Source organism: Hypomesus transpacificus, chromosome 8, assembly GCF_021917145.1.
Source record: "Hypomesus transpacificus isolate Combined female chromosome 8, fHypTra1, whole genome shotgun sequence".
NCBI lineage: Eukaryota > Metazoa > Chordata > Actinopteri > Osmeriformes > Osmeridae > Hypomesus > Hypomesus transpacificus.
In genome coordinates this window covers 4,837,565-4,859,627 of record NC_061067.1, presented here as the reverse complement: position 1 = coordinate 4,859,627, position 22,063 = coordinate 4,837,565, and the positions used below count along the sequence as shown (strand labels likewise).

At 54.0% G+C, this 22,063-nt stretch overlaps 1 protein-coding gene across 1 annotated transcript in view; it reads left to right on the top strand.

The window, feature by feature from the left end:
• Positions 1-22,063, top strand: part of scrib (scribble planar cell polarity protein) — a 60,360-nt gene that overhangs the window by 32,815 nt on the left and 5,482 nt on the right. Inside the window, 26 exon segments of the mRNA XM_047024278.1 lie at positions 109-171; positions 2,134-2,223; positions 2,343-2,420; positions 2,591-2,908; positions 4,645-4,725; positions 7,015-7,275; positions 7,751-7,861; positions 8,024-8,200; positions 8,334-8,450; positions 8,620-8,808; positions 8,954-9,073; positions 9,183-9,239; positions 9,719-9,775; positions 10,059-10,139; positions 14,052-14,123; positions 14,999-15,049; positions 15,332-15,457; positions 16,772-16,822; positions 17,085-17,222; positions 17,727-17,886; positions 18,063-18,279; positions 18,391-18,480; positions 18,595-18,777; positions 20,125-20,264; positions 20,842-20,879; positions 21,355-21,429. Coding sequence (XP_046880234.1) covers positions 109-171; positions 2,134-2,223; positions 2,343-2,420; positions 2,591-2,908; positions 4,645-4,725; positions 7,015-7,275; positions 7,751-7,861; positions 8,024-8,200; positions 8,334-8,450; positions 8,620-8,808; positions 8,954-9,073; positions 9,183-9,239; positions 9,719-9,775; positions 10,059-10,139; positions 14,052-14,123; positions 14,999-15,049; positions 15,332-15,457; positions 16,772-16,822; positions 17,085-17,222; positions 17,727-17,886; positions 18,063-18,279; positions 18,391-18,480; positions 18,595-18,777; positions 20,125-20,264; positions 20,842-20,879; positions 21,355-21,429 — 3,141 coding nt within the window.

The following is a 22,063-nucleotide window of genomic DNA, read 5'->3' as shown; positions in this document are numbered from 1 at the left end:
TGTTTTTATTTATGTTTTTTTTTTTTTTTTTTTTTGAGGATGCGAGTGCATATTTGTTATTTTGGCCTCACTAATCTGCATGCTTCTCGCTGGTTCCTGTCCTAACAGGGGGTGTCATTTGATCAAGTCAATAATCTGCTGATTGAGCCTGCTCGAATTGAGGAGGAAGAGGTCTGTACCTATTCTCTTTCCCATCCACTCTCCCCCTCTCTCTTCCCCCCACTCATTCACTCATCACCCACCCTCTCACCTGCTCTCTGAGGGGGGGCAAAACAACAACGACACCAACCCAAAACAACAACTCACCGAAATCCATGATTAATCCAAGCCAATCGCCAGGGAAATGCTCATCTCAACTCACCTTTGGAGCACTAGCGTGAGAGAACCTGTAGGGGGCGATGCTGTAGTGGCGCTAGCGTAACAATTCATCTCATACGTCATAGTCTAATTATACACTGGAAATGGAAGTGGGTGGCGGTTATATAAAAAATGTAGTCGTTCGTGAATAACATTTATACCCCCCCACCCCCCAAGATGGGATTTTCTCTTGAGGTACCTGGAACTAACTGTCCTTCCACGCTGCTAGCAACAACACCGTCAGGTCATTCAACCCATCAGCAGGTTCTTCCAAGCTAGGACTCGTCTTCTCTTCCACCCTTTGTCTTCCTATCTTCCTTTGCCTCCTCTTCATCCCCCCCTGTACAGACTGTGGGGCCGGGAGTGGCTGCACAGGTTTGGGCTTTGATGGGGAGGAGGAGGGGTGGGGGTGGGCTCACACAGACCCCCCTCCCCTCCTCCCCTCCCAACCTCGCAGGGTCAAGCCAACAAGAGGAGTTTGAAAGTCCGATTCGATGTGTTAAAGCATCACTGGCACAACCCTTTCTGTGAGCATCTGGTTAGCTCGATGTTTAACTTGTTGGATCTGTATTCACGATGAATTGTATATGTCTGCGTTTTGATGTACGCACACTTCATGGATGTTTTGTCCTTAGCACCCACTGTCACCTACTTGGGACCAGTGTTGTCCCTCTGGTCTGTGTTGTGGCGGCCCTAAAATGCGAGAGGGCTGTGTGTGTGTGTGTGGGGGGGGGGGGGGGGGGGGGGCTGGGGGGATGCAACTCTACTGAGGACGCCACAGGAATGGTTAGCGATGCTCGACGGCGTGCGTACGCCGCGTTTGTGCCACCCGCTGTTGGATGGCCGTGTGACAGGGGCGAGCAAGCAGACGCTGTGGCACAGGGGCGAGCAAGCAGACGCTCCAGTTCACCCGGACAGAGCCCACCTGGGCCTTCTCCCAGCCTCCACCCCCCGCGCCCAGACACCCCGCTCTCCTCTACTCCTCTCTTCCCTCACTCCCCCACTCATCTTTCACCCTCATCCCCACTTTCTCCCACTCTCTGCATGGCTTGCGCTTACAGCATTCACACATCTAGTCTGACACGCACACACACACATACGTGTTAAGATGTTCTGTGTTATCTTACCCCTCTCGTTGTGCCTGTGTCGTCAGAGTCCCGTGACCCGCTGTGTTACAGACCCATCTCTCCACTCAGCACAGCTGTGTCTGACCTGTTTGTGATCAATGTATGATGTCGTTTGTTTCATCATCGTTTCCCCCTTCACGTACCTGGGCTCATGTCAACACAGTGTGGTGAACATGCCCCACTTGAGTTGAGATTAGCCTGGAGATCGGTGTGGCCCCTGTCTGTCTGTCTGTCTGTCTGTCTGTCAGTCTGTCCTTTGCCTGGTCTGTCAGTTTGTCTGGCGTGATTCTCCTCTGATTGGCCAGTCGTGAGGGGGAGCAGGGGGGTTCACCCCCCTCACACAAGGCTCATGAAACCACACGCATACAGCAACGGATCAGTCCCCACATACACACACACACACACACACACATGCGCGCACACACACACATATATGTATATATCCATCCACCAATTCACCATCAGACTCCCACATCTCCACTATCAGGTGGTTAATGATGGTTAGGGGGATGCACTGGGGTTGTGAGCCCTCCTTCCCCCGGGCCTGAGGGCAGGGCTGTTCCAAGTCCCACCCCCCGTCCCCCCCCACACACACACACACACACTCCCAGATAAGCTGACCCTACCCCCTCCGTGTCCACCCCTGCAGCACAACCTGACCATCCTGCGGCAGACAGGGGGCCTGGGCATCAGCATAGCCGGAGGCAGGGGCTCCACGCCCTACAAGGGAGACGACGAGGTAGGAGGAGGGGCCTCCCAGTGTGCACGGTGCCCTCATGTGCCCTCATATACGACATGGGAACAGTTGCTAGGGGAGGTTGACCCGGCTGCGGGGGGTCTGTGTGTGTGTGTGCGCAGGGGATCTTCATCTCCAGGGTGTCTGAGGACGGACCTGCAGCCAGGGCCGGGGTCAAGGTCGGGGACAAACTCCTGGAGGTGGGTGTCACACCAAGCTCGTGCTTCATCTTTCGGCTCCAAACGCGGACCCCTCGAGTGACTGACTGCCTGTGGCCTTCTGGGTCTCTCCGTCTCTCCCTCTCTCCCTCTCTCTCTCTCTCCCTCTCTCTCTCTCCCTCTCTCTGTCTCTCCCTCTCTCCCTCCCCCAGGTGAACGGCGTGGACCTCCACGGGGCGGAGCACCACACGGCGGTGGAGGCCCTCCGCAGCTCGGGCTCCTCCGTCTCCATGTCGGTGGTGCGGGAGCGCATGGTGGAGCCGGAGAACGCCATCACCACCACGCCCCTCCGGCCTGAGGACGACTACTTCCCCCGGGAGCGCCGCAGCAGCGGCCTGCCCTTCCTCATGGACGCCAGCCCTCCCGCCCCCCGCCACCGCCTCTCCACCTGCCTGGTCCGCAACGACAAGGGCCTGGGCTTCAGCATAGCTGGGGGGAAGGGCTCCACCGCCTTCCGTACGGGTGACGCGGTGAGAGACAAGCACACACACGGGTGGAGATCCCAATGTGGTCCCTCAGTACAGACACACGTGCCTTCTGTCAGTGTAAAGCTGAAGTACAACTAGAACCCACACAGAGACGTGTTCCACCACCTAGCAGCCACACACAGCGTGTCGGCCGTGTGTGTGTGTGTGTGTGTGTGCAGTAGCCGGCACATGGGGGAGGCGTTGGGTCTCCTGCAGCTCCCTTGGATGAATATTTCATAGGCCAGGCCCTCTGTGAAATACCATGCATGGTGTCATGTTGTCCCACGTGAGGCATGAGGCGTCTATTGAGAATCCAGCAGTTGAGCCAGGCACAGGTTGGTAGGTCGTAGACCTTTAGCAGTGCCAGTGAGGTGATTAACGCTCCTCTTCTGCGATCAGTCCCCCAGGTGGTATCTTCACCCCCCTGATGGGATCTGTAAAAACCACCGCGTTTATAACCATCGTCAGGGAGACAGATATGAATAGCAAGCCTTGACACCTGATCGTTTGTTAGTGACGGGGCGGGTGGGGGGTGGTGATTGTATTTTTGGGCCACATCATTGGCTGGCCTCATACAACAACACTGTCACACACACACACACACACACACTGTTCAGAAAGCCTGAAGAGGACAGGGGAGAGGGGATACTCACACAAACATACCTGGAATACAGAGGAACTGTAAGTTGACTGGACATCTTAGCTGCTCTCTGGGTTTTCTTTACCTGTTGGAATGATCTCTGATTGTAAGCATGGATGTCGAGTACATTTGACATTGTATTCATTGACGGTGTAGAAAGTCTTGATCAGGGTGGTTGTGTTGATGTCCTTGCAGGCTAGATGGGACTCCAGGCGAGGCAGGTCGAAGGTCACATGGCCATGAGGTCACATGGCCATGAGGTCACACTGGTTTGGCACTGTTGTGCTCTATGACACTGTGCAGCTTAGCACTGTTTAGATTCTGCCTGGAGTGACATTAGTGGGGCTCTGTGTTCATTGGAGTGGCTGAGTTAGTCATTGACGTTAGAGGGGGGAAAAAGGTCGAGCCATTTCGCTGACCATTCCAAAGTTCTTCTCAGAGATCTCTAGCTAGGTATTAAGCTGGTGTTAGTGACTGAATGAGGCTTATATTTAGACTGTGAGGTCATCATCATGGGATATGGTCCCCTACTGACCCTCTGACAACCCCCCCACACACACACACACACATGGTTTTCAGCCTGGAATTGCAGCCTGTTTCCACAGTTTCCCGTCAGTTTCCCCTTAGATGAGAAAGTTTCCCCAAAAAGCCTGAAGGCTGGACTAGGAAGAGTTGAATATCATCTAACTCCAATTATTTAGATGGATCATTTCAAATCCACCGATGACTTGATGTAAAGTATAAACAGCCAGTACCCCAGATTCTCCCTGATCCCATCCCACCATACTTAGACCACAGTGTTACACTGGTAAACTGCTGCTGCCTCTGCACTACTGCTGGGTTCAATGTGGGCTGAGTGGTTCTCTCTCTGTCCTCCATCTCTCTCTCCTCTCTCTCTCGTCTCTCTCTCTCCATCTCTCTCTCCATCTCTCCTCTCTCTCTCTCTCTCTCTCTCTCTCTCTCTCTCTCTCTCTCTCTCTCTCTCTCTCTCTCTCTCTCTCTCTCTCTCTCTCTCTCTCTCTCTCTCTCTCTCTCTCTCTCTCTCTCTCTCTCTCTCTCCTTCTCTTCCTCCTCTCTCTCTCCTCCATCTCTCGCCCAGGCTATCTATATCTCCCGCATCGCCGAGGGCGGGGCCGCCCACAGAGACAGCACGCTGCGAGTGGGAGACCGGGTCCTCTCCGTGAGTCATGCCTCCACACCTCCTCGCCATCCCTCCATCCCTTCCTCTCGCCTGGCTCCGCCATCCCTCCATCTCTTCTCTCATCCCTTCCTCTCGCCTGGCTCCAGGCTGATGGCCCTGTTTGACATCCACACAGATGCTTCCTTCCATCCTCCAGGGAAACATCACTGACCTGATATAACGGGATCGGTCGCATCTGTGTTGGCAGCACTCGTTTAGCACCCATCCCGTCATATTCCATCACAAACGGACGGGTGATGCGTTCTCCAGTACTCAAACAGAGCCCCAGCGGTATGCTGCCGTCGTGTGTCACTCAGACGAGGGCAACACACTGTCCTCAGCTGCCAGAGACAGATGAACCTCTCTTTCCCTCCTGTCCTCTCACTGTCCTCTGCTGCCAGAGATAGATGAACCTCTCTCTCTCCCTCCTGTCCTCTCACTGTCCTCTGCTGCCAGAGACAGATGAACCTCTCTCTCCCTCCTGTCCTCTCACTGTCCTCTGCTGCCAGAGACAGATGAACCTCTCTCTCCCTACTGTCCTCTTACTGTTCCTCGGCTGCTAAAGGAGGTTAACTACTTCCCCTCAGCAAAGTCCTCCATTGTAGAACCCCTCCAAGCCAAAGTGTTTCCATCCTTGTAAACCCCCACGGGCCGAGCCCAGTCTAGTCCTGGGTGAGTCGTGGGGAGCCCGCTAGTGGAGGGGATTCTCTCTGCAGACTAGCAGCACCTCGGATACTGAGACTTAGAAGGTCCTGTATGCCCCTGCATGGTCTCTCTGCTGATCTGACGGTTTATCTCTCTGTAGCTGGGTAAACTCTATAAGCATGTCTACACACAGTTAGAATGCAACCACTCCATAGTGGATGATTATGTTAAATTAAGTGTCTGCAGACATGGTTACATGGGTTGATGAACCTGGCCTAGACTGGTCTGGCATGGCATGGCATGGCCTAACCTAGCCTTGCTTGTTCGGGCTTAGCCTAGCCTAGCCTGCATGTAGCATGGTAACATGATTGTTCCATGATTTATTCACATCTGCATTGATTCCGGGGGTGTGCATCTCTCCTACTGTGTTGACAAGGGCTGGGCTCTGAATCATAACCTTCTCTCTTGTCCTCCTCCTCTTCTTCTGAGGGAAACCAGGAAATGAAATCTCTCTTTCTGCTCCCTCAAATGTGTCTCACGCTCTCTCTCCCTATCCCCCCCCCTCCCCTTCTCTCTGTCTCTGCATGGCCACTAATGCACAAACCATCTCCTTGCCTGCTTGGTGATGGGGGGTGGGGGGGGGGGGGAGTGAACAAAGCCTTTGTGCCTGCTGTCATGGTAACCGCATGTATTACCATGGCAGCAGACGCAGCAGCATCTAATCAGCCAATGGTAAGAGCCGGTACTGACGGGTCAGTGTTGGCTTCTGTATGTCTCCCTCAGGTCTTTAATAAGTCAGCTAGACTCTTGAGCATCACTCAAACGCATGGACTGCCCCGATTAGTAACATTTAATGTATGCTAAGCTAACCAAAAACCCAAATATGTTTTGGCAATACCTCCAGGAGAAGGTTGGTACTCTGCTGGCTGGAGACCAGGCCCTCTTTGGCCATCAGAGCGATGCCGCTGTGTGTCTTCAGTGAGCAAAGGCGACGACAGAGAGACAGAGACAGACAGAGACAGACAGAGACAGACAGAGACAGACAGAGACAGACAGAGACAGACAGAGACAGAGAGAGACAGAGAGAGACAGAGAGAGAGAGAGACAGAGAGAGACAGAGAGATCTGTTGAGGAGATGGCAGGGAACACTCTGATCCAGTGATGTGGGCGAGGACGTCTATCACGTGCGGCTTGCCTCAGCTTCCACACAGACTCACTGGCTTTGCTCTCTTATGGCAGCCCTTAGCTCCTCCCACTGTCCTTCCCCCCCCCCCCTTCCCTGCTCGCTCTCTTTCTGCCTGTCCCTCCTCTCTGGGTGCTGGCTCCCTTCCTAATATCACACTCACTGGGGTGCTGCACTCATGCCTGTGCAGCACCCCCGCAAACTTTACAAAGTGTTAAGTGAGATGTTTCAAATCGATTTTGACGTATTTGCATCAAGAAAGAAACTTTTTTTTTCTTGTCTTGTTTAGCTGTGAATCCTAGAAGTCATTGTGACAACTCACATTTCGTCCTGATCATTACCCAGCATGCATTTGTGCTGGCTGCTCCTGAGTGGCCGGTCCTCATGAATGTGGGCTCGTTCAGCCGAGTGCTTATTGGCCAGTAGGACTGATGCCCAGGTTGGTTTTGCTGTCGGTGCAGATCAACGGTGTAGACATGACAGAGGCCAGACATGACCAGGCAGTAGCGCTGCTTACCGGCACCTCCCCCACCATCGCCCTCCTGGTGGAGCGGGACCAGGCGGCCCCGGGGGGCTCCCCTGGCCAGTCCCGCGCCCGCGCACACTCCCCTCCACCTCCAGAGCCCTCCGACTCCCCCGACCAGGAGGACCCCACCGACGAGCGCCTCTCCCCCCACGGGAACCACCTGAGCCAGCCGCTGGAGGATGAGTACCCCATAGAGGTGAGGCTGCATGGGAGGAGGGACGAGTTCTCCATCGAGGTGGGGGAGGGGATGAGAGTCAGGACTTGTGGGTAGGTGATGGTACAGTCGATGAATGGGTTATTGGTAGTAATGGGGGGGGTCACCTGTGTGAGCTGTGGATTTGAAGCTCCAGTTGTAATCAGTCTTCATCTGGTCCTCTCCTCCAACGCTGTCCAGCTCCAGAGAAGATGGTGCACGGTATGAGGGCTGAGAAGGTTTTCTGTTTCCTACAGCAGAGCTAGGCTCTCCCACCCTGGTCCTGGGGAGCTACAGTACTGTCCTGTAGGCTAGGCCTGTGGTAGACCTGACCTGTGGCATGTCTCATAGATTTGAATGTTGTTTGTTTTAGCCCCCCATCCTAGCCTCCCTTCCCTCCCCCCCCCCCCCCCCCCCCCCCACTTTGGAGCAATGGGGATTATGCTGTACCTTAGTTCCCGTATTCCTCTCTCCACAGGAAGTGATGTTGGTGAAGGCAGGAGGCCCTCTAGGGCTGAGCATTGTGGGAGGAAGCGACCACGCCAGTCACCCGTTTGGCATCAGTGAGCCAGGGGTGTTCATCTCCAAGGTGCAGCTGGAGGATGTGTCCTCTGCTTCTGTCCCATCTGGTCATCCATAAATCTATCTCTCGTGTCTGTCTTGTCTAATCTCTTCCCTCATCCCCTTCTCCCTTTTCTTGGACTCTGTCTCTCCTCTCTCTCTCTCTCCTGGTGTGTTCTGTCCGCGTCAGGTGATTCCACATGGCCTGGCGTGTCAGAGCGGCCTGCGCGTTGGAGATCGTATCCTGGAGGTCAACAGCATCGACCTGCGACACGCCACCCACCAGGAAGCGGTCAGAGCTCTGCTGTCCAATAAGCAGGAGATCCGCATGCTGGTGCGCAGGGACCCCTCGCCGCCAGGGATGCAGGTAAACACACACACACACTCTCTAATACACACACACACAGCTTACACACACTTTCTAATACACACACACACAGCCTACACACACTTGTTTTTTGACTATGGTATGATGTGTCTGACCTGTGTGTCCATCTCAGGAAATAGTCATCCAGAAGCAGCCAGGAGAGAAGCTGGGCATCAGTATCCGAGGGGGTGCCAAGGGCCACGCTGGCAACCCCTTCGACCCCACTGACGAGGGCATCTTCATCTCCAAGGTGCCTCCCCTCCATCACAATACCAATGGATTCATTTACTACATTTATGATCTGGTTACCACTACTTCTTTTATCTAATTTCTTTGTATTTTTATGACTCATTGATATCCCCGAACCATGAATTGGCCGTCGTTATCTCGAGGACTTGACGTTATTCCGCCCCCTGCAGGTGAGCTCGAGCGGTGCGGCGGCGAGGGACGGCCGTCTGCAGGTGGGCATGCGCATCCTGGAGGTGAGCAACCACAGCCTGCTGGGGATGACCCACACGGAGGCTGTGCGGGTGCTCCGTGCCGTGGGAGACACCCTGCTCATGCTGGTGTGCGACGGCTTCGACCCCGGCAACGCTGCCACCATAGAGGTGAGCTGGACGGAGGGACGAGGCTCTATAGAGGAGAATGTAATGCCTGGGTGGGCAGATGGCCGATGGATAAATAGATGTAAAAAATGTTTGTGCCGCGGTAACCATGGTTATTAGCGTGACATGGACACGTTTCTGTGTTTAGGCTTCACCTGGAATCATCGCCAACCCGTTTGCCGGGAACATCGTCCGCAAAAACAGCATGGAGAGCATCTCATCTATAGACCGAGACCTGAGCCCAGAGGAGATGGAGATACTGCAGAAGGTTCGAATCTCTCACGCATGGACCACTAACACACCTCACAACATGTCCACACAACTTCTGTCAGGAATGTGTAGGATAAAGAGAACGTGTGTGTGTGTGTGTTGTGTAGGAGTCGGAGATGGTGAGGGAGACGTCCCAGTGGGAGAGAGAGGAAATGGAAAAAGTGGTGAGTGGCGACCAGGAAACGCCCGTGTCAGGTCGACGGCTAGGACAGGAAGTAGCCGGATTCCGGTTCTTCTTCTCTGTTTAAAGATGGCTTACGTAGCTCCACCTCTGCTTAATGGCCTCCTATAGTGACGTCCTTTTGAGCTGGCATGCTGTTTTTTTTTCTGTCACCGCGTCCCAGACCGGAGCACTTTCTAACGTGTGTGGGTTCTATCCTCTCTCTTCTCTCTACCCCTCTTTCCTTGTCCTCCCCTCCCTTCTTCCACAATGTGTTTGGATCCACCCCATTCCATATCCTTTAATCCCATCCCTCCATCTTCTTCTTGTCCTTCTCACCGTTCATATAACACTCTGCGCATCCCTTCGCCCTTCCACTTTTCTTTCACTCTGCATCCTCATTGTGTGTGTGTGCGTGTGGCTGGGTGTGGCTGAATGTCCTCCCTCCTCCTCCTCCTCCTTCCCCCCTCTTCCGTGGTGAAGGAGCGCATGCGTTTGGAGCGAGAGGAGGCAACGCGTCTGCTAGAAGAGGAGACCGAGGTGAGACGCCCCCCCCCCCCCTCCCCCCAGCCCCTCTCCGGGGGCGAGCCCGGGACCCCCTACTCCCTGGCGACCAGGAGAGGGGGTGCGGGGCAGGGCTAGCTGCCTGCCCCTTCAAGGGCTAACACACAGGAAGTGTTTGGGTTGTCTGTGAATGCGTGGGGCTTCAGTGCTTGTCCACCTCCATGTTGATGGTTGACCCAGAGATGAGAGCGTGTCTCTGAGTAGGTGATGGTCTCCAGGTGGGTGTGAGTCTCACCCTTGTGCTCTGCTCTCTCCTCAGAGCCTGAGCTCAGGGCCTCTCAAGCTGGACTACAGGACCCTGGCAGCCCTGCCCACCACCAGCCTGCAGAAGGTCAACAGGGTAAGCCACCCTACTCTCTACTTTGGTTTTTGGATTAGTAGTTTTTTTTTTAAGGGATGAGAGCAGGGTTAGGACATGAGTAAGCTTGGTTGTTCAAACTGGCATTCATACCCTGAGGGCTTGTTCAAACATAGATGTGACTTCTACTCGATCTACGGCTGTGTCCTAGACCCTGTAATCCTAGGCAGGGCTGTAAAACGTCTGGAGTTGTTATCCCGTATCCCTGTTGGAATTGGCCTTCAGGGCCAGAATTGCCAGCCCCCCTCTCTCTTGGAATCCACAGTGTGTTTCCCCCGGGAACTCCTCTATGAACTCTGACCTCCGCCTAAGCAGGTGCCTCAGTATGGCGGAGGGGGAATGTGAACACACACACAAAAACATCTTGGTGTCCTGAATTCCTCACCTCCAAAGTCTCACACCAAGCTACACACCAAGAGATTGGATCCCCTGGACAACGTGAGCACGCCTTCCCCAGTCACCTTCCCCCCCCTTCAGGAAAAAGAGAAACCCACAGCAACCCTCCACAATCACCTTCCCCCCCCGTCAGGAAAAAGAGAAACCCACAGCAACACCGCACCCCAGCTGTCAGGCCTGAAGGAAGGACCCACCCCACTGAGTGACAGTTAAGACCAAACCAACACCACGAGCAGGCTGTTCATAAGGCTCTGGACGACATGGAGAGAGACGTGCTTTAAAACGCTATATAAGCATCAGCAACGACCATTAACTGCCACAGCTAAAATAGCTGGTGTGGTGAAGGAAAGGCCCTTCAGTCCTCAAAGCTCTTTTCTCTCTCTGGGCTGATAAGGAGAGGTGTGAGGGGGCAGGGGGGGCACGGTGGGGCAGCTGGCCGCCCCCCTCTCAGCCTCTTCTCAGGGGGCTTATTTTAAACTCCGTCCCGGCTGTGATTGGATGGTGTCTGGAAGGGAGGGGTGGGTTCAGGCTGGGAAAGGGAGGGGAACACCCCCCCCCCCCCCCCCCACCAGACATGGAAAAGTGTCCCATTGCGGGCGGCCATTGTCCCTGGAATAGTTACATGTGCGTGGACCTACTGTACTGTACGGTACTGCAGCCTCTGGTCCTGGTTCCAGTCTTGTCTCCAAACCAGAGTGAGTATCCTGGGGTATCTCTGTCCTGCTCGCTCTATGACTTGATTTCTCTTTCTTCCTTCTTTCCTCTCCTTCTTTCCTTCCTTCTTCCATGTGTGTGCGTGTGTAGGATCTCATATTTGGCTGGCTTTGGGCCCCTACTTCTGTCTCTGTCATATTTGTATAGTACTGAGGACAATCTATTTGTATATCTAACTGAGGAATTAAGCTGTAGTGTGTATGTGATGTCCACTATCTGTCCTGACAATCATTCAGTCCTGTTAATGCCTAGTTTCCTCTGGGTCAAGCTGTGTCCTGTTTCAGTCCATACTGGGCCATGTTCTCTCGGGGGTGCTTCACCTCCATATCCTTGCAGCTGTTCCTATGCTGGGCCTGGCTGGGCTGGGCTTTAGAGACGATCAAGTTGGGCAGACAGTAACCATGTAGGCACCATAGGACAGAAAGAGCTAGAAACAGCAGACTGACGGTTTGTTCTTTGGTTCTGATTTGTTGGTTCATTCGTTTTCATTCATTCATTTGCTCAATTATTCATTCCATCCTGTCATTAAATGGATTTGGCAATATATTGGAAATAATTCATACAGCATAAAAAGTAGGCTGATTGTTTGTGGTACAGTATGTAGAGACCTTGCTCTGTATTGCTGTGAATAGAAAGTGCAGTGTCATTCACCGCTTTAGTGGGTGACTCCTCCTAGCTCCGCCCATTCCTGCTCCCCTGGCTGAGACCTCATCGTGATGGTATGCTGGCATCTTAACACCCCCCCTCCACCACGTCACCCCCCCCCCTCCCCTATTCCCAGCTGTCCCCCACTGTCTTATGTACCTCAGCCAAAAAAGTACTGGTTCACATTCCGCCCCACTGACCCCAATGCTACAGGCCACACATAACGGCCTTGTCGAGAGCCTTAATATGATGTGTCACAATGCCAGTTCTTGGAGGCTGTCTCCCAGACCGGTCAGGGGCAGCTGGAGACGTGTCATGGTGACTAATGCCAAGGCCATGCCTTCCCGCGCCATGACACAGCTAGATCGGTCAGCGCACTGTTCAGTTTAAACCAACTGACCTTTCAAACCTTAATGTATTGGACCAGTTTGATCCTGTTTTCATTTGTATTGGTGTAAATCATTGTCAGAGTGCAGTTTGTCAGACTACAATGTTCTGCTTCTTAAACCCTCCCCAGCCATGGTACAGAGGAATAATACACGTGTTCTCTAACCACCAGTCACCCATATGAGGAACTGAGGCCCAGATTCAGACAGGAGAACCATGTACTGGGGTCTAAGTGTTCCACTTCACTGATAGTTTATGTTATTTTAGGGTGTGTGTGTGTGCACGTTTACTGTACATGCCTCCTGTCTTGTGTGTCTTTATCTTCAGTGTTCACCATCTTTTCACTGCTCTCTTATCTCTGTCTCTAGTTAAAGAAGGAGAGAGCTGCTGTCGCTTCTGCTCCCCCGTCTATCTGTCCCTCTGCTCGCTCTGTGCTGCTTCCTATCACTTCAGTCTCACTGTATCTCTCTCCTCTCCTCCCTCTCTCAGCCTCCTCCCCAGTTCTCCCCCTCTCTCAGTGAGGCTGATATCATGGAGACCCCCCTGCAGGTCCCATTAGAGCCTCTGGGCTTTGGCCTGGGCCAACCCTCCACCTCCCTCTACACGGACTCCCATGTCCTTCCTCCCTGTCAGACTCACGTCCCTCTGAGCACAGAGAGGGACCCCCTCCATCCCTCCCAGCAACAAGCTGATTCGGCAGCCTCAGCCAGACAGGAAGTCCCGCCCTCGGCCGGTGAAGAAGAGGAAGAGGAGTGCCTGGTGGACTCTCAGCCAATCTGCTTCAGCGAAAACCCTTTCCTGGTGGCTAATCGGAAGGGCAAGGGCCGCCCGTCTGCCGAGCGCATCCTATCAGGGCCTCCGGTGGGCTACGGGAAGCAGGGGCAGCTGCAGCCCTGGTTGTTCAACAAGGCAAGAGGCCTGTGTGTGGGTTTGAAGCAGCATGGTGTGATGTCACAGCGGTCCGGACGTAGAATAACCCTCCTCCACCCGCCCCCTCGTCTCATCCAACCACCTGACCAACCTGCAGCTGTGTGAGAGTTTAACGAGCCTCATAATCATAGCTAGCTCGTGGGGGTCATCTGTTTTGAAAACTAACAACCCAGGATAATAAGAGCAGCATGTGGTTTGATGTGGTGATGGAGAAACTGAGCGAAAACTAAGAACATGTGGATATTCCAGAAGTGTCTCTGCTGAGAGCTGGGGTTGTATGAGAACTCAAACAGAAAAAGGAAAACTAGTCTTCAAAAACCAGTTAGTACTGTCAGATCTGATCTTACCACAATGGGGAACGCTTCGACCCAGAGCTCTTCAGCCTGGAGTTTTCCCATTTTCTGTTTGAAGGTTCAGACTGCTGTGGTGACAGAGCCAGGGAGCTGGGCAGCGGTTCTGTCCCCCTGGGCCGCCCTGCGGGGTGGCGCTCCCGCTGGCTGTTCAGCAGCGTCAGGAATGTGAGGCTGACAGCTGTGAGGTGCAGTGTGAGGGCCAGCAGCCTCCGTGCTGACATCCAGAGGATGAAGCAACATGAGACTGTGCAGGATCGTGCCCTGTATGGAGGAAGGCTGCTCCTAGGAGGCTTGTGGTTGATCCCACCGTCTACACCTCAGACAGCTCTGGAACCAAATGGCTAAATCCTTGTTGTTTTTCTTGTTTGTTTGTTTGCACAAATCCCTCCTCCTCCTATCACTGCACTGGCCAATAGACTAGGTGGAAGTGACAACAGCTGCTCAAAGTGTGGCTGTGTTTTGTCTTCAGGCACCTTCCACTGAACCCCAGAGGACTGAAAGCCCCGTGAGAGATGCCCCCTACTCCCCCAGCTTACAGCCGGTAAGCTCCACACACACACACACACACACACACACACACACACACACACACACACACAGCCGTCAGTCAAGAGCCACCTCACCCCTCATCACCAATCACCAAACCTGCTTCCACACCCTCTTTCACCTGGTTCTGCTTCTCCATGAGTCTCTGAGGTTGACAGGATAGATCAGTCACAGAATGTCTTTCACCATTGGAAAAAAACAGTGACAAGGTGTAGTATGAAGCCATATGCATACCTTGACCCTCATTTCCTCCTCCTCCACTGCCCCTCCCCCCCCAGCCCAGCTCTCTCTCCTCCTCCTCCAGCTCCCTGGGTGGGGGCAGGGAGACCCGTTTCGTAAGTGGCCCTACCCCGGGCCCTGCCAGTCGTAAAAGCATGCCTCTGCTCGATCGCCATGTTCACCAACTGACCCCGGATGCTTTCTGCACAACTAGACTTAGATCCTGTAGTGGAGTCAGTGTGCCTGTGTCTAACAGGCAGCGACAGGTTTTTTGACAACTATTGTGCATTAAAATCTGAGTTAGATCAAGGAAAAGCTATTGAGCGTGAACGGTATCTTTTCTAGGATGCTTAAAAGCCCATATTGGGCGTGTAACCTGTCAATAGCATTAATGCTGTGTAACACAAAAGCTTTGCTTTTTTGGTCCTGCTGAGTATGGCTCCCCCTTCAGGTCAGGACAGCTATGGCAGTCTGCGGTCCATGTGGTGGTTATGCTGTGTGCATGTAGGCTGCTACAGGAATGGGGCTAAATCGAAAGGTTTGGCCTGTATGTGTTGGAGGAGCATACGTGTTGAGAAGCTAGCCCACGTGCGGGGGAGACTGGTGCTCATGCAAGGCATCATGTCAACACATTCTTCTGTTGTCTTCCAGGCCAGCATCCATTTCACTTCCAACTCCACTGCCAAGGAGAACTCCTCATCAGTGAGTGTCCATGACCACCACTCTACATCCAGGCCTAGTGACACCAACACATGCATGATCATTGCCATTGTCACCATCAAGCATTTGCTATTAGACTACTGGCTGAGTCACATACTATATGTATGTTTTTGGTTGATATAGTTCTATTATAATGTGTGTTCTGTATTTGCTGTAATGTTATTTCTTCTGTTTTGAGGTCAGTAGATCTGAGGTAATGCAGACTGTTTAGTATTACTGTACCTGGAGTGACTGTTGTGTTTTTTTGTGTCCCCCCCCCCGCAGACGAGGCCGGGGGCCATCCAGCCTCTGTCTCGCGGCCGGCCCAGCACCTCCCCCGCTACGCCGGACGGACGCGCCAGCCCCAACCCCTTCCAACATGGCCCCTCCCCCATCAACTCCCAAACCCCTGTAAGACCCCTCACCACCTCCTAGGGCAGACCGCCCCCCAGGGCTGAGACCCCGCCCCCTCTCTTCAGCTCTGGGCAGCTGTCTGTGCCAGGGTCGTCCTTACGACTGGCCAGGGGCCTCCCACTTTGGGGGGCCACAAGGTCACAAAGGCTCATTGTAACCAAATGATTTCCTGATACTATTGAAGCTGAACACCAAAGAGTTGAGTAGGCGAACGCCGTTTAAGAGGTTGATCAGTGTGGCTGATCGCTCGCTTTGTCTCTACTGTTAATCCACCTTCATGGTGTTTGCTGGAGGTGTGTTGCAGGCAACATTGCTGCGAAAGCCACACGGATGCCGGAGGCGTCACATGGTTGTTCCGGAATGTTCCGTTGGACAAAAGGTCCTGGAATGTCCTTTTTACATTCCATAAGGCCGAGGGGCCATAGCCCATAGCCATGACGCAGCGCTGGGTTTAACTTCCCTGTCTTCTTGTTTATGACTGAACGCGCAGGTGTGTCCACACCGTAGCCTCATCCTCCACCTCATCCTCCACCTCATCCTTCCCCTCTCACAGCCCTCCTGTCTCCTCCACACGACACCAGAGCGCATGCAGCCACCTGCTCTCCCTCTGTCTGCCGTGTTCTCATAGTCTCCCCTCTCCGTGTCTCTGTCTCTGTCCTCTCTTCCACTTCCTCCTCCCCTCCTCCCCTGGGTTCCCCCACCACATGGACTTCCTCTCCCCCCTCCCCTCTCGCCCCTCCAGACCCCCCTGCAGCCTCGCGCCCCCTCCCCCGCCTCACCAGACGAGTTCCCTCTGAATATCAAGCAGGCATACAAGGCGTTCGCCGCCGTGCCTCACTCCCACGCTGTGCTGGAGCCGCCGCAGGTAGGCCCGGATACCCAGAATCCTCCTGGGTGGCGTCGTACTCGCATGCCGTGGTTGGTCGTGGCCCCCTGTGTGCCGTACCCCCCCCCCCCCCCCCCCCCCTCCCGCCCCACCTGCGGCGCTGCCGTTTCCGCCTGCCCCCCTGTTGGGGGGGCCTGTGGTTCCTCTCCTGTGTGGAATGCAGTCGTGTGGTCGTCATTGGTTTTGTACAGTCTGGTCCTGGTCTCTCTGACCGCCATTTAGATTTCTGGAGTCATCCCCGTGTGTCGTGAGTGCTCTGAAGTTGCTGTTCTCCTACCGGTCATCGCCTGCTCTCTCTCTCTTTGTGTCTCGCGTGTGAGGTGCCTGTCCTTCTCCACAACAGTAGTTGTTTGTTGTTCCCTCTTTCTCTCCCTCTCCTTCTCAAATCGTTCTTACCCTCCTCTCCTCTGTGTGTTCATCAACAGGATCTCTATGGCCTGAGGAACAATGTCCACTCCATGCAACCTTCTCCAGAGGTGAGTGGTGAACATATCAAAGATACGACTGTCTTCAACGTTTTGTCAGTTTTCCATGCTGCCTTAGTCTTTTTTTATTAGGTTAAACAAATGTTTTGCGTATGTTTAGTCGTGATACTAAGGACAAGGTTCCCACTCACATGTGAAGTAACGAGTGTCAAAGGAAAGCCTGCCAACCGCCCTGGCGGCCTTTATATGGTCGTTCCCCCGTCGGGCCGACGTCATGACGACGTCATGTTGACCACTTGTGTGGCTCTTCCAGCCTCCACTGTACAACGAGGTGTTTGAGGATGAGGTGGAGGGGGGGGTGGGGCTGCTGTCCCCTCTCTCTCCTGAGCGCCGGGAGTATCTCAGTCTGGCGGCCGTGCCACGCCTCTCCAGACCCTCCCTGGAGCTGAAGGTACTGTCCCCCAACCGCCCCCGCCGCTACGTCCAGGGTTCAACAAGCCCCCCCCCCCCCCCCGTCGCCTCAGTGGGGCTGTGGTCTTCTTGGCTGCTGTGGTGGTGGCGGTGGGCAGGACAGGCCCACAGATCAGACTCGTAATCAGAGTGGATGGTGTTGGGTTGAGATTTGGACCGCTTCGTTCGCTATGCTTGTTCTTTCCTCGCGTTGCATCCTTCTTTATCTTTGGGCAAAGAATCGGCAAATAATCAAATATCGAAATTCTTTTCTCGAGATCCGTGGTGATTGGTCTCTTTTTCCGAGCTGTGTATGATTGGTCTTGGGGGACCTATGGGACTGTGTTCTCTCATCCTCACCGTCCTATCCTGAAGCTCCATTTCACTAAGACTCTGCCTCACCTTCAAACCTCCAACCCCCGTCCCCGTCCCCACCGTCTCCACCCCCGTCTCCACCCCCTCTCATTCAAACCGTCCTATCCCTGTGCTTCGCCCCCCCCCCCAGACGCCCTCCCCCGGAGGCAGGGGCAGCCCCGAGCAGCGCTCCTTCAGAGACCGCCAGAAGTACTTTGAGATCGACGTGAAGCAGCAGACCCCAGACAAGCCCAAGCCCCGCGTGTCCCTGGTGGGAGAGGACGACCTGAAGAAGATGAAGGAGGAGGAAGGTAAGACAGCTCACCTACGTGTTCTCAGCCAAACGCTTCAGATCAGAAATGTAAGAGCAAGACTAGTAGCTGTGCCCACTGCTGACAGAAGTGGAGTTAGTAAAAGAATCCAGTTTGCCACTACAAGAAATGTTCACAGTAAGCGGACCTCCTTCCTCTCCCACTTGTAATCCCAGCGAGGATGCTGGACCAGCGGCCCAGGGAGTTCCTCCTGGACGAGGAGGAGGAGGAGGAGGAGGACCTGGCCAAGCAGATGGCTGACATGAAGGCCCATGGCAAGGTTCTGCTGGATGGGGTGGAGTACAAGGTGGAGAGTGTGGCCACGCCCCCTAGACACTGCTCCACCCCTCCCAGCTACAATGCCACGCCCCCCAGTTACTGCGGCAGCTCAGGGTACCCAAGTTTAGTTTTCATGTCTCTCTTTGTGTGCCTTGTCAGAGGCCCTCAGGAGCCTCCGCGAGGGCTGGAGTGTGACGGTGTGTGTGTGTGTGTGTGTGTGTGCAGGACCTCCTCAGTCGATGGGAAAGGAGACTCTCCGAGGAACTCTATGGAGGAGAGCTTCAGGCTGGAGCAGAGACCCAACTCCATGTCGGGGTATTTACAACAGAACGTGTGTGTGAATTACAGTAAGAGTGTGCCTGACTGTGTAGCACTCTAACTCTGTGTGTCTGTGTGTGTGTGTGTCTCTGTGTGTGTGTGTGTGTCCAGGCTGATCCCGGTGTACCCTGGGGAGTCAGGGGCTCCCATCCGGACAGCCAAGGCTGAGCGGCGGCAGCAGGAGCGTCTGAGGATGCAGAGCCCTGAGCTGGCCATGCCCTCCGACAAGGACCTGTCCCCCGCCGAGAAACGGGCCCTGGAGGCCGAGAAGAGGGCCATGTGGAGGGCAGCCAGGTAGACAACACACACACACCCCCTAAGCCACTGATATAGATGGGTTAGACTGAAATAAACACCCCAGATATGGACATGAGATGATGATGTGTGGCAGGCTCTAGGACCCAGGACTTCTCTCTTCCTCCCTAACCTCCTCATCTGTTTCCTCTCCTGTATCCCTCTCTTCATGTGAAATCCTCATATTCTCCTTGATCCACAAAGTTTAGTTTCTCTAAAAATAGGACAGAACTTTAAACTCGAACGCCCACTTTGAGGCAAAAGCGAAGAGAAGAACCAACATAAACGATCAGCATCGTGAGATAAGGTTCTGGGAAACCCCTTCTGTTGGTCCTATCCAAAGTCCAGGGTCCCGTGGACCACACTGTGACGTCCCAACTCCTGTCTAAACTCTCTGCCTGCTGTTCTCATCCTTGATCTTTCACCTCTCTTGCTCTCTCTCTTCCCTAGCCTTCTCAATGTTTTACCTCCCATCTATGCTTTCCCCCCCCCCTCTTTGTGTCCCTGTGCCCTGTCTGTTTGTCTCGTTTTCCTGTCCTCTCCTCCACCCTGGTGTCTTCCTCTCCCCCTCCCCTCCCTCTCTCTCCTCCCTGTGTGGGTTGCCCCAGGCCCTATGGCCTGGAGGAGGATGTTAGACAGTATGAGCAGGACCTGGCTAAGAGGCTGTACCAGTCCAGGGTGAGGGCGTCTCAGGGCGCTGCCTCCGCCCCTCCCCAGCCCCACACCTCCTCCTCCTCTGCCTCCTCCCAGCTCAGGTCTGCTCCTCGGGCCCCGCCCGGCACGGGCCACACGCACGGCATTGTGGGGGAGTGTGCTGTGTGGGGGTGGGGGGGGGGCGCTGTGGGCTTAGCCGTCCAATTACATCCACGCGCACACTGGCTTCTGCTGCCTCAGCTGGCCTCTGATTGGTTGGTCACCCTGCTTCTGCACGTCCACATGGCTGTGTCCATATGCTTTGTATCTCTCTGTCTGTCTCTCTTTCTCTCTCAGCCTATCGCTCATTATCTCTCCTCTTCTCTGTCTCTTTATTTACCTTCTTCCTCTCTCTCTCCTTTCTGTCTCGTCTCTAACGCATCGTTCATCTTACTAATGCACAGCCTCACAGTGAGACTTCAGCAGTCTGTGACCTGATGCTGCCTTGCTGTTTATAGTCGTACCTAGTCCTCCAGGAATGCCCCTTCTGCTGTAGAGGTGTACTCTGGGCCCAAGTAACCTTAGGTTTACGTAAAGGTTTCTGAGTTTGGTCAATCACAGAAAGCCAGGACTAGGAATGCTCAGCGGCTGTGTCTGGTGTTAGAATGTTCTGCCTCATCTAATCTGTCTGTCTTCCTCTCCCTCCCTCTCTAGGATGAAGTCTCTGGAGCAGGATGCGCTGAAGGCCCAAATGGTCATTGCCAAGTCCCGGGATGGCAAGAAGCGAGGCACTCTGGACCAGCTGGCCGAGTCCCCCTCACCTGCCCCCACCCCCTCCCCCACCCCTCTGGAAGGTAAGCTTCCAATCATGGGTTTGGTTGTTGTTCTACTTTTTCAGCGACCTTACATGGCTTACTGATCCTCTCTCTCTCCTCTCTGTCCTCTCTCTCTGTCCCTCTCTCTCTGTCTCTCTCTCTCTGTCTGTCTCCTCCTCTCTCCTCTCTCTCTTCTCTCTCTCCTCCTCTCTCTGTCTCCTCTCTGTCTCCTCCTCTCTCCTCTCTCTTTCTCTCTCCTCTCTCTCTCCTCTCTCTGTCTCTTCCTCTCTCCTCTCTCTCCTCTTTCTCTCTCCTCTGTCTCCTCTCTTTGTCTCCTCTCTGTCTCTCTCTCTCTCTCTCTCTCTCTCTCTCTCTCTCTCTCTCTCTCTCTCTCTCTCTCTCTCTCTCTCTCTCTCTCCCCTATCTGTCTCTCTCTCTCTCTCTCTCTCTCTCCCGTATCTGTCTCTCTCTCTCTCTCTCTCTCTCTCCCCTATCTGTCTCTTCCTCTCTCTGTCTCCTCTCTGTCTCCTCTCTGTCGCTCTCTCCTCTCTCTGTTTCCTCTCTGTCTCCTCTCTGTCGCTCTCTCCTCTCTCTCTCCTCTCTGTCTCTCCATCAGATGTGAGTCCTCGGGGAGTGACGTCACCAGGCAGACTGGTAAGCCTCAGGCCACTGCTTCCCTCTGAACAGGAGTCAGCTGTTTAAGACATTGACTTTTAATTCCTGAGCTGCAGGACATTGTTTATTTATTCAACAATTGTTTGCCTTGGTTTTCGGTAAAGTAGCTGTACCAGTTTGCAAGTTGAAAGGATTCTGTTCCTCTGGGATTATAAGCGGAAGAAAAGCGATGTTGATGGGCTTGGAACTCATTCACATTTGATCTACCACCGTGCACTGTCATCACAGCCTATCAGAGTTCAGGACACTGCTCGCCTCCCATAAAGCACACCTCTATCTCCACCGTGTGAATCATCAACTCATCCCTCTGCCACCTCTCCTTTCCCTCTTCCTTTTCCCTCCTTTTGTGTCCCTCTTTCTTTCATGTTCTGTCTTTTTCCTTCCCATGTGCCTCTGTTGACCTCTCCTGTCCTCCCCTGTCCCCTCCTGTCACTCCTGTTTGCTGTCCTTCTAGTCCCTGTCAGAAAAGAAGTTTGACTACAGACAGTTTGCTGCCATTCCTTCTTCCAAACCCGTATACGACATCCAGGTACTGCCTGCATGCTGAGCCTCCAGAAGCGCCCCTCCCCACCCTCTCCCTGCCCCTTGGCTTTCCCTGCTGCCTCGTCTGCCCCAGTCCTCCCCCTCTCCTCCCCCATAGCCTCCCCAGTTATCAGACTGCCTCCATTTTGACTCCCCAGGATTTAGGCTAACAATGTCTGTCTCTGGTATGGGCTTGCTATCTTTGATTCACTCAAAAGGTTATTGGTCAGTCGTGCTAATATGCTACTATGATTTACTATAAATGATACTCGTGATTAGTAGTAACCTAATTAGGCCCTGGGATCCCGGTTCATCTTGACCTCCAGCAAGAATGGTCTGTCCTCATTGGCTTCTCTCAAACTCCTCCCCATTCTCCCACTCACCATCCTCAAGCATCCCCAACACTGACCAATCACACCCTCTCACTCACTCACCAACCACAACCAAGGGATTTCAGCCCTCTAACCTATCAGCTTCCAGGAAGCCCACTGAGTCCCACCCTCTCTCAGAAGGTCTGAACACTGCGGGGCTGTCTGCTGCTCTGACTCCTCTGGCCTGCTGCCTCTGTCCTGACCCGCATAGTCGTCAGCAAGGAAGGTCTAAACATGGAAGCCTCAGAGACGTTATAAACCGGCCTCCTC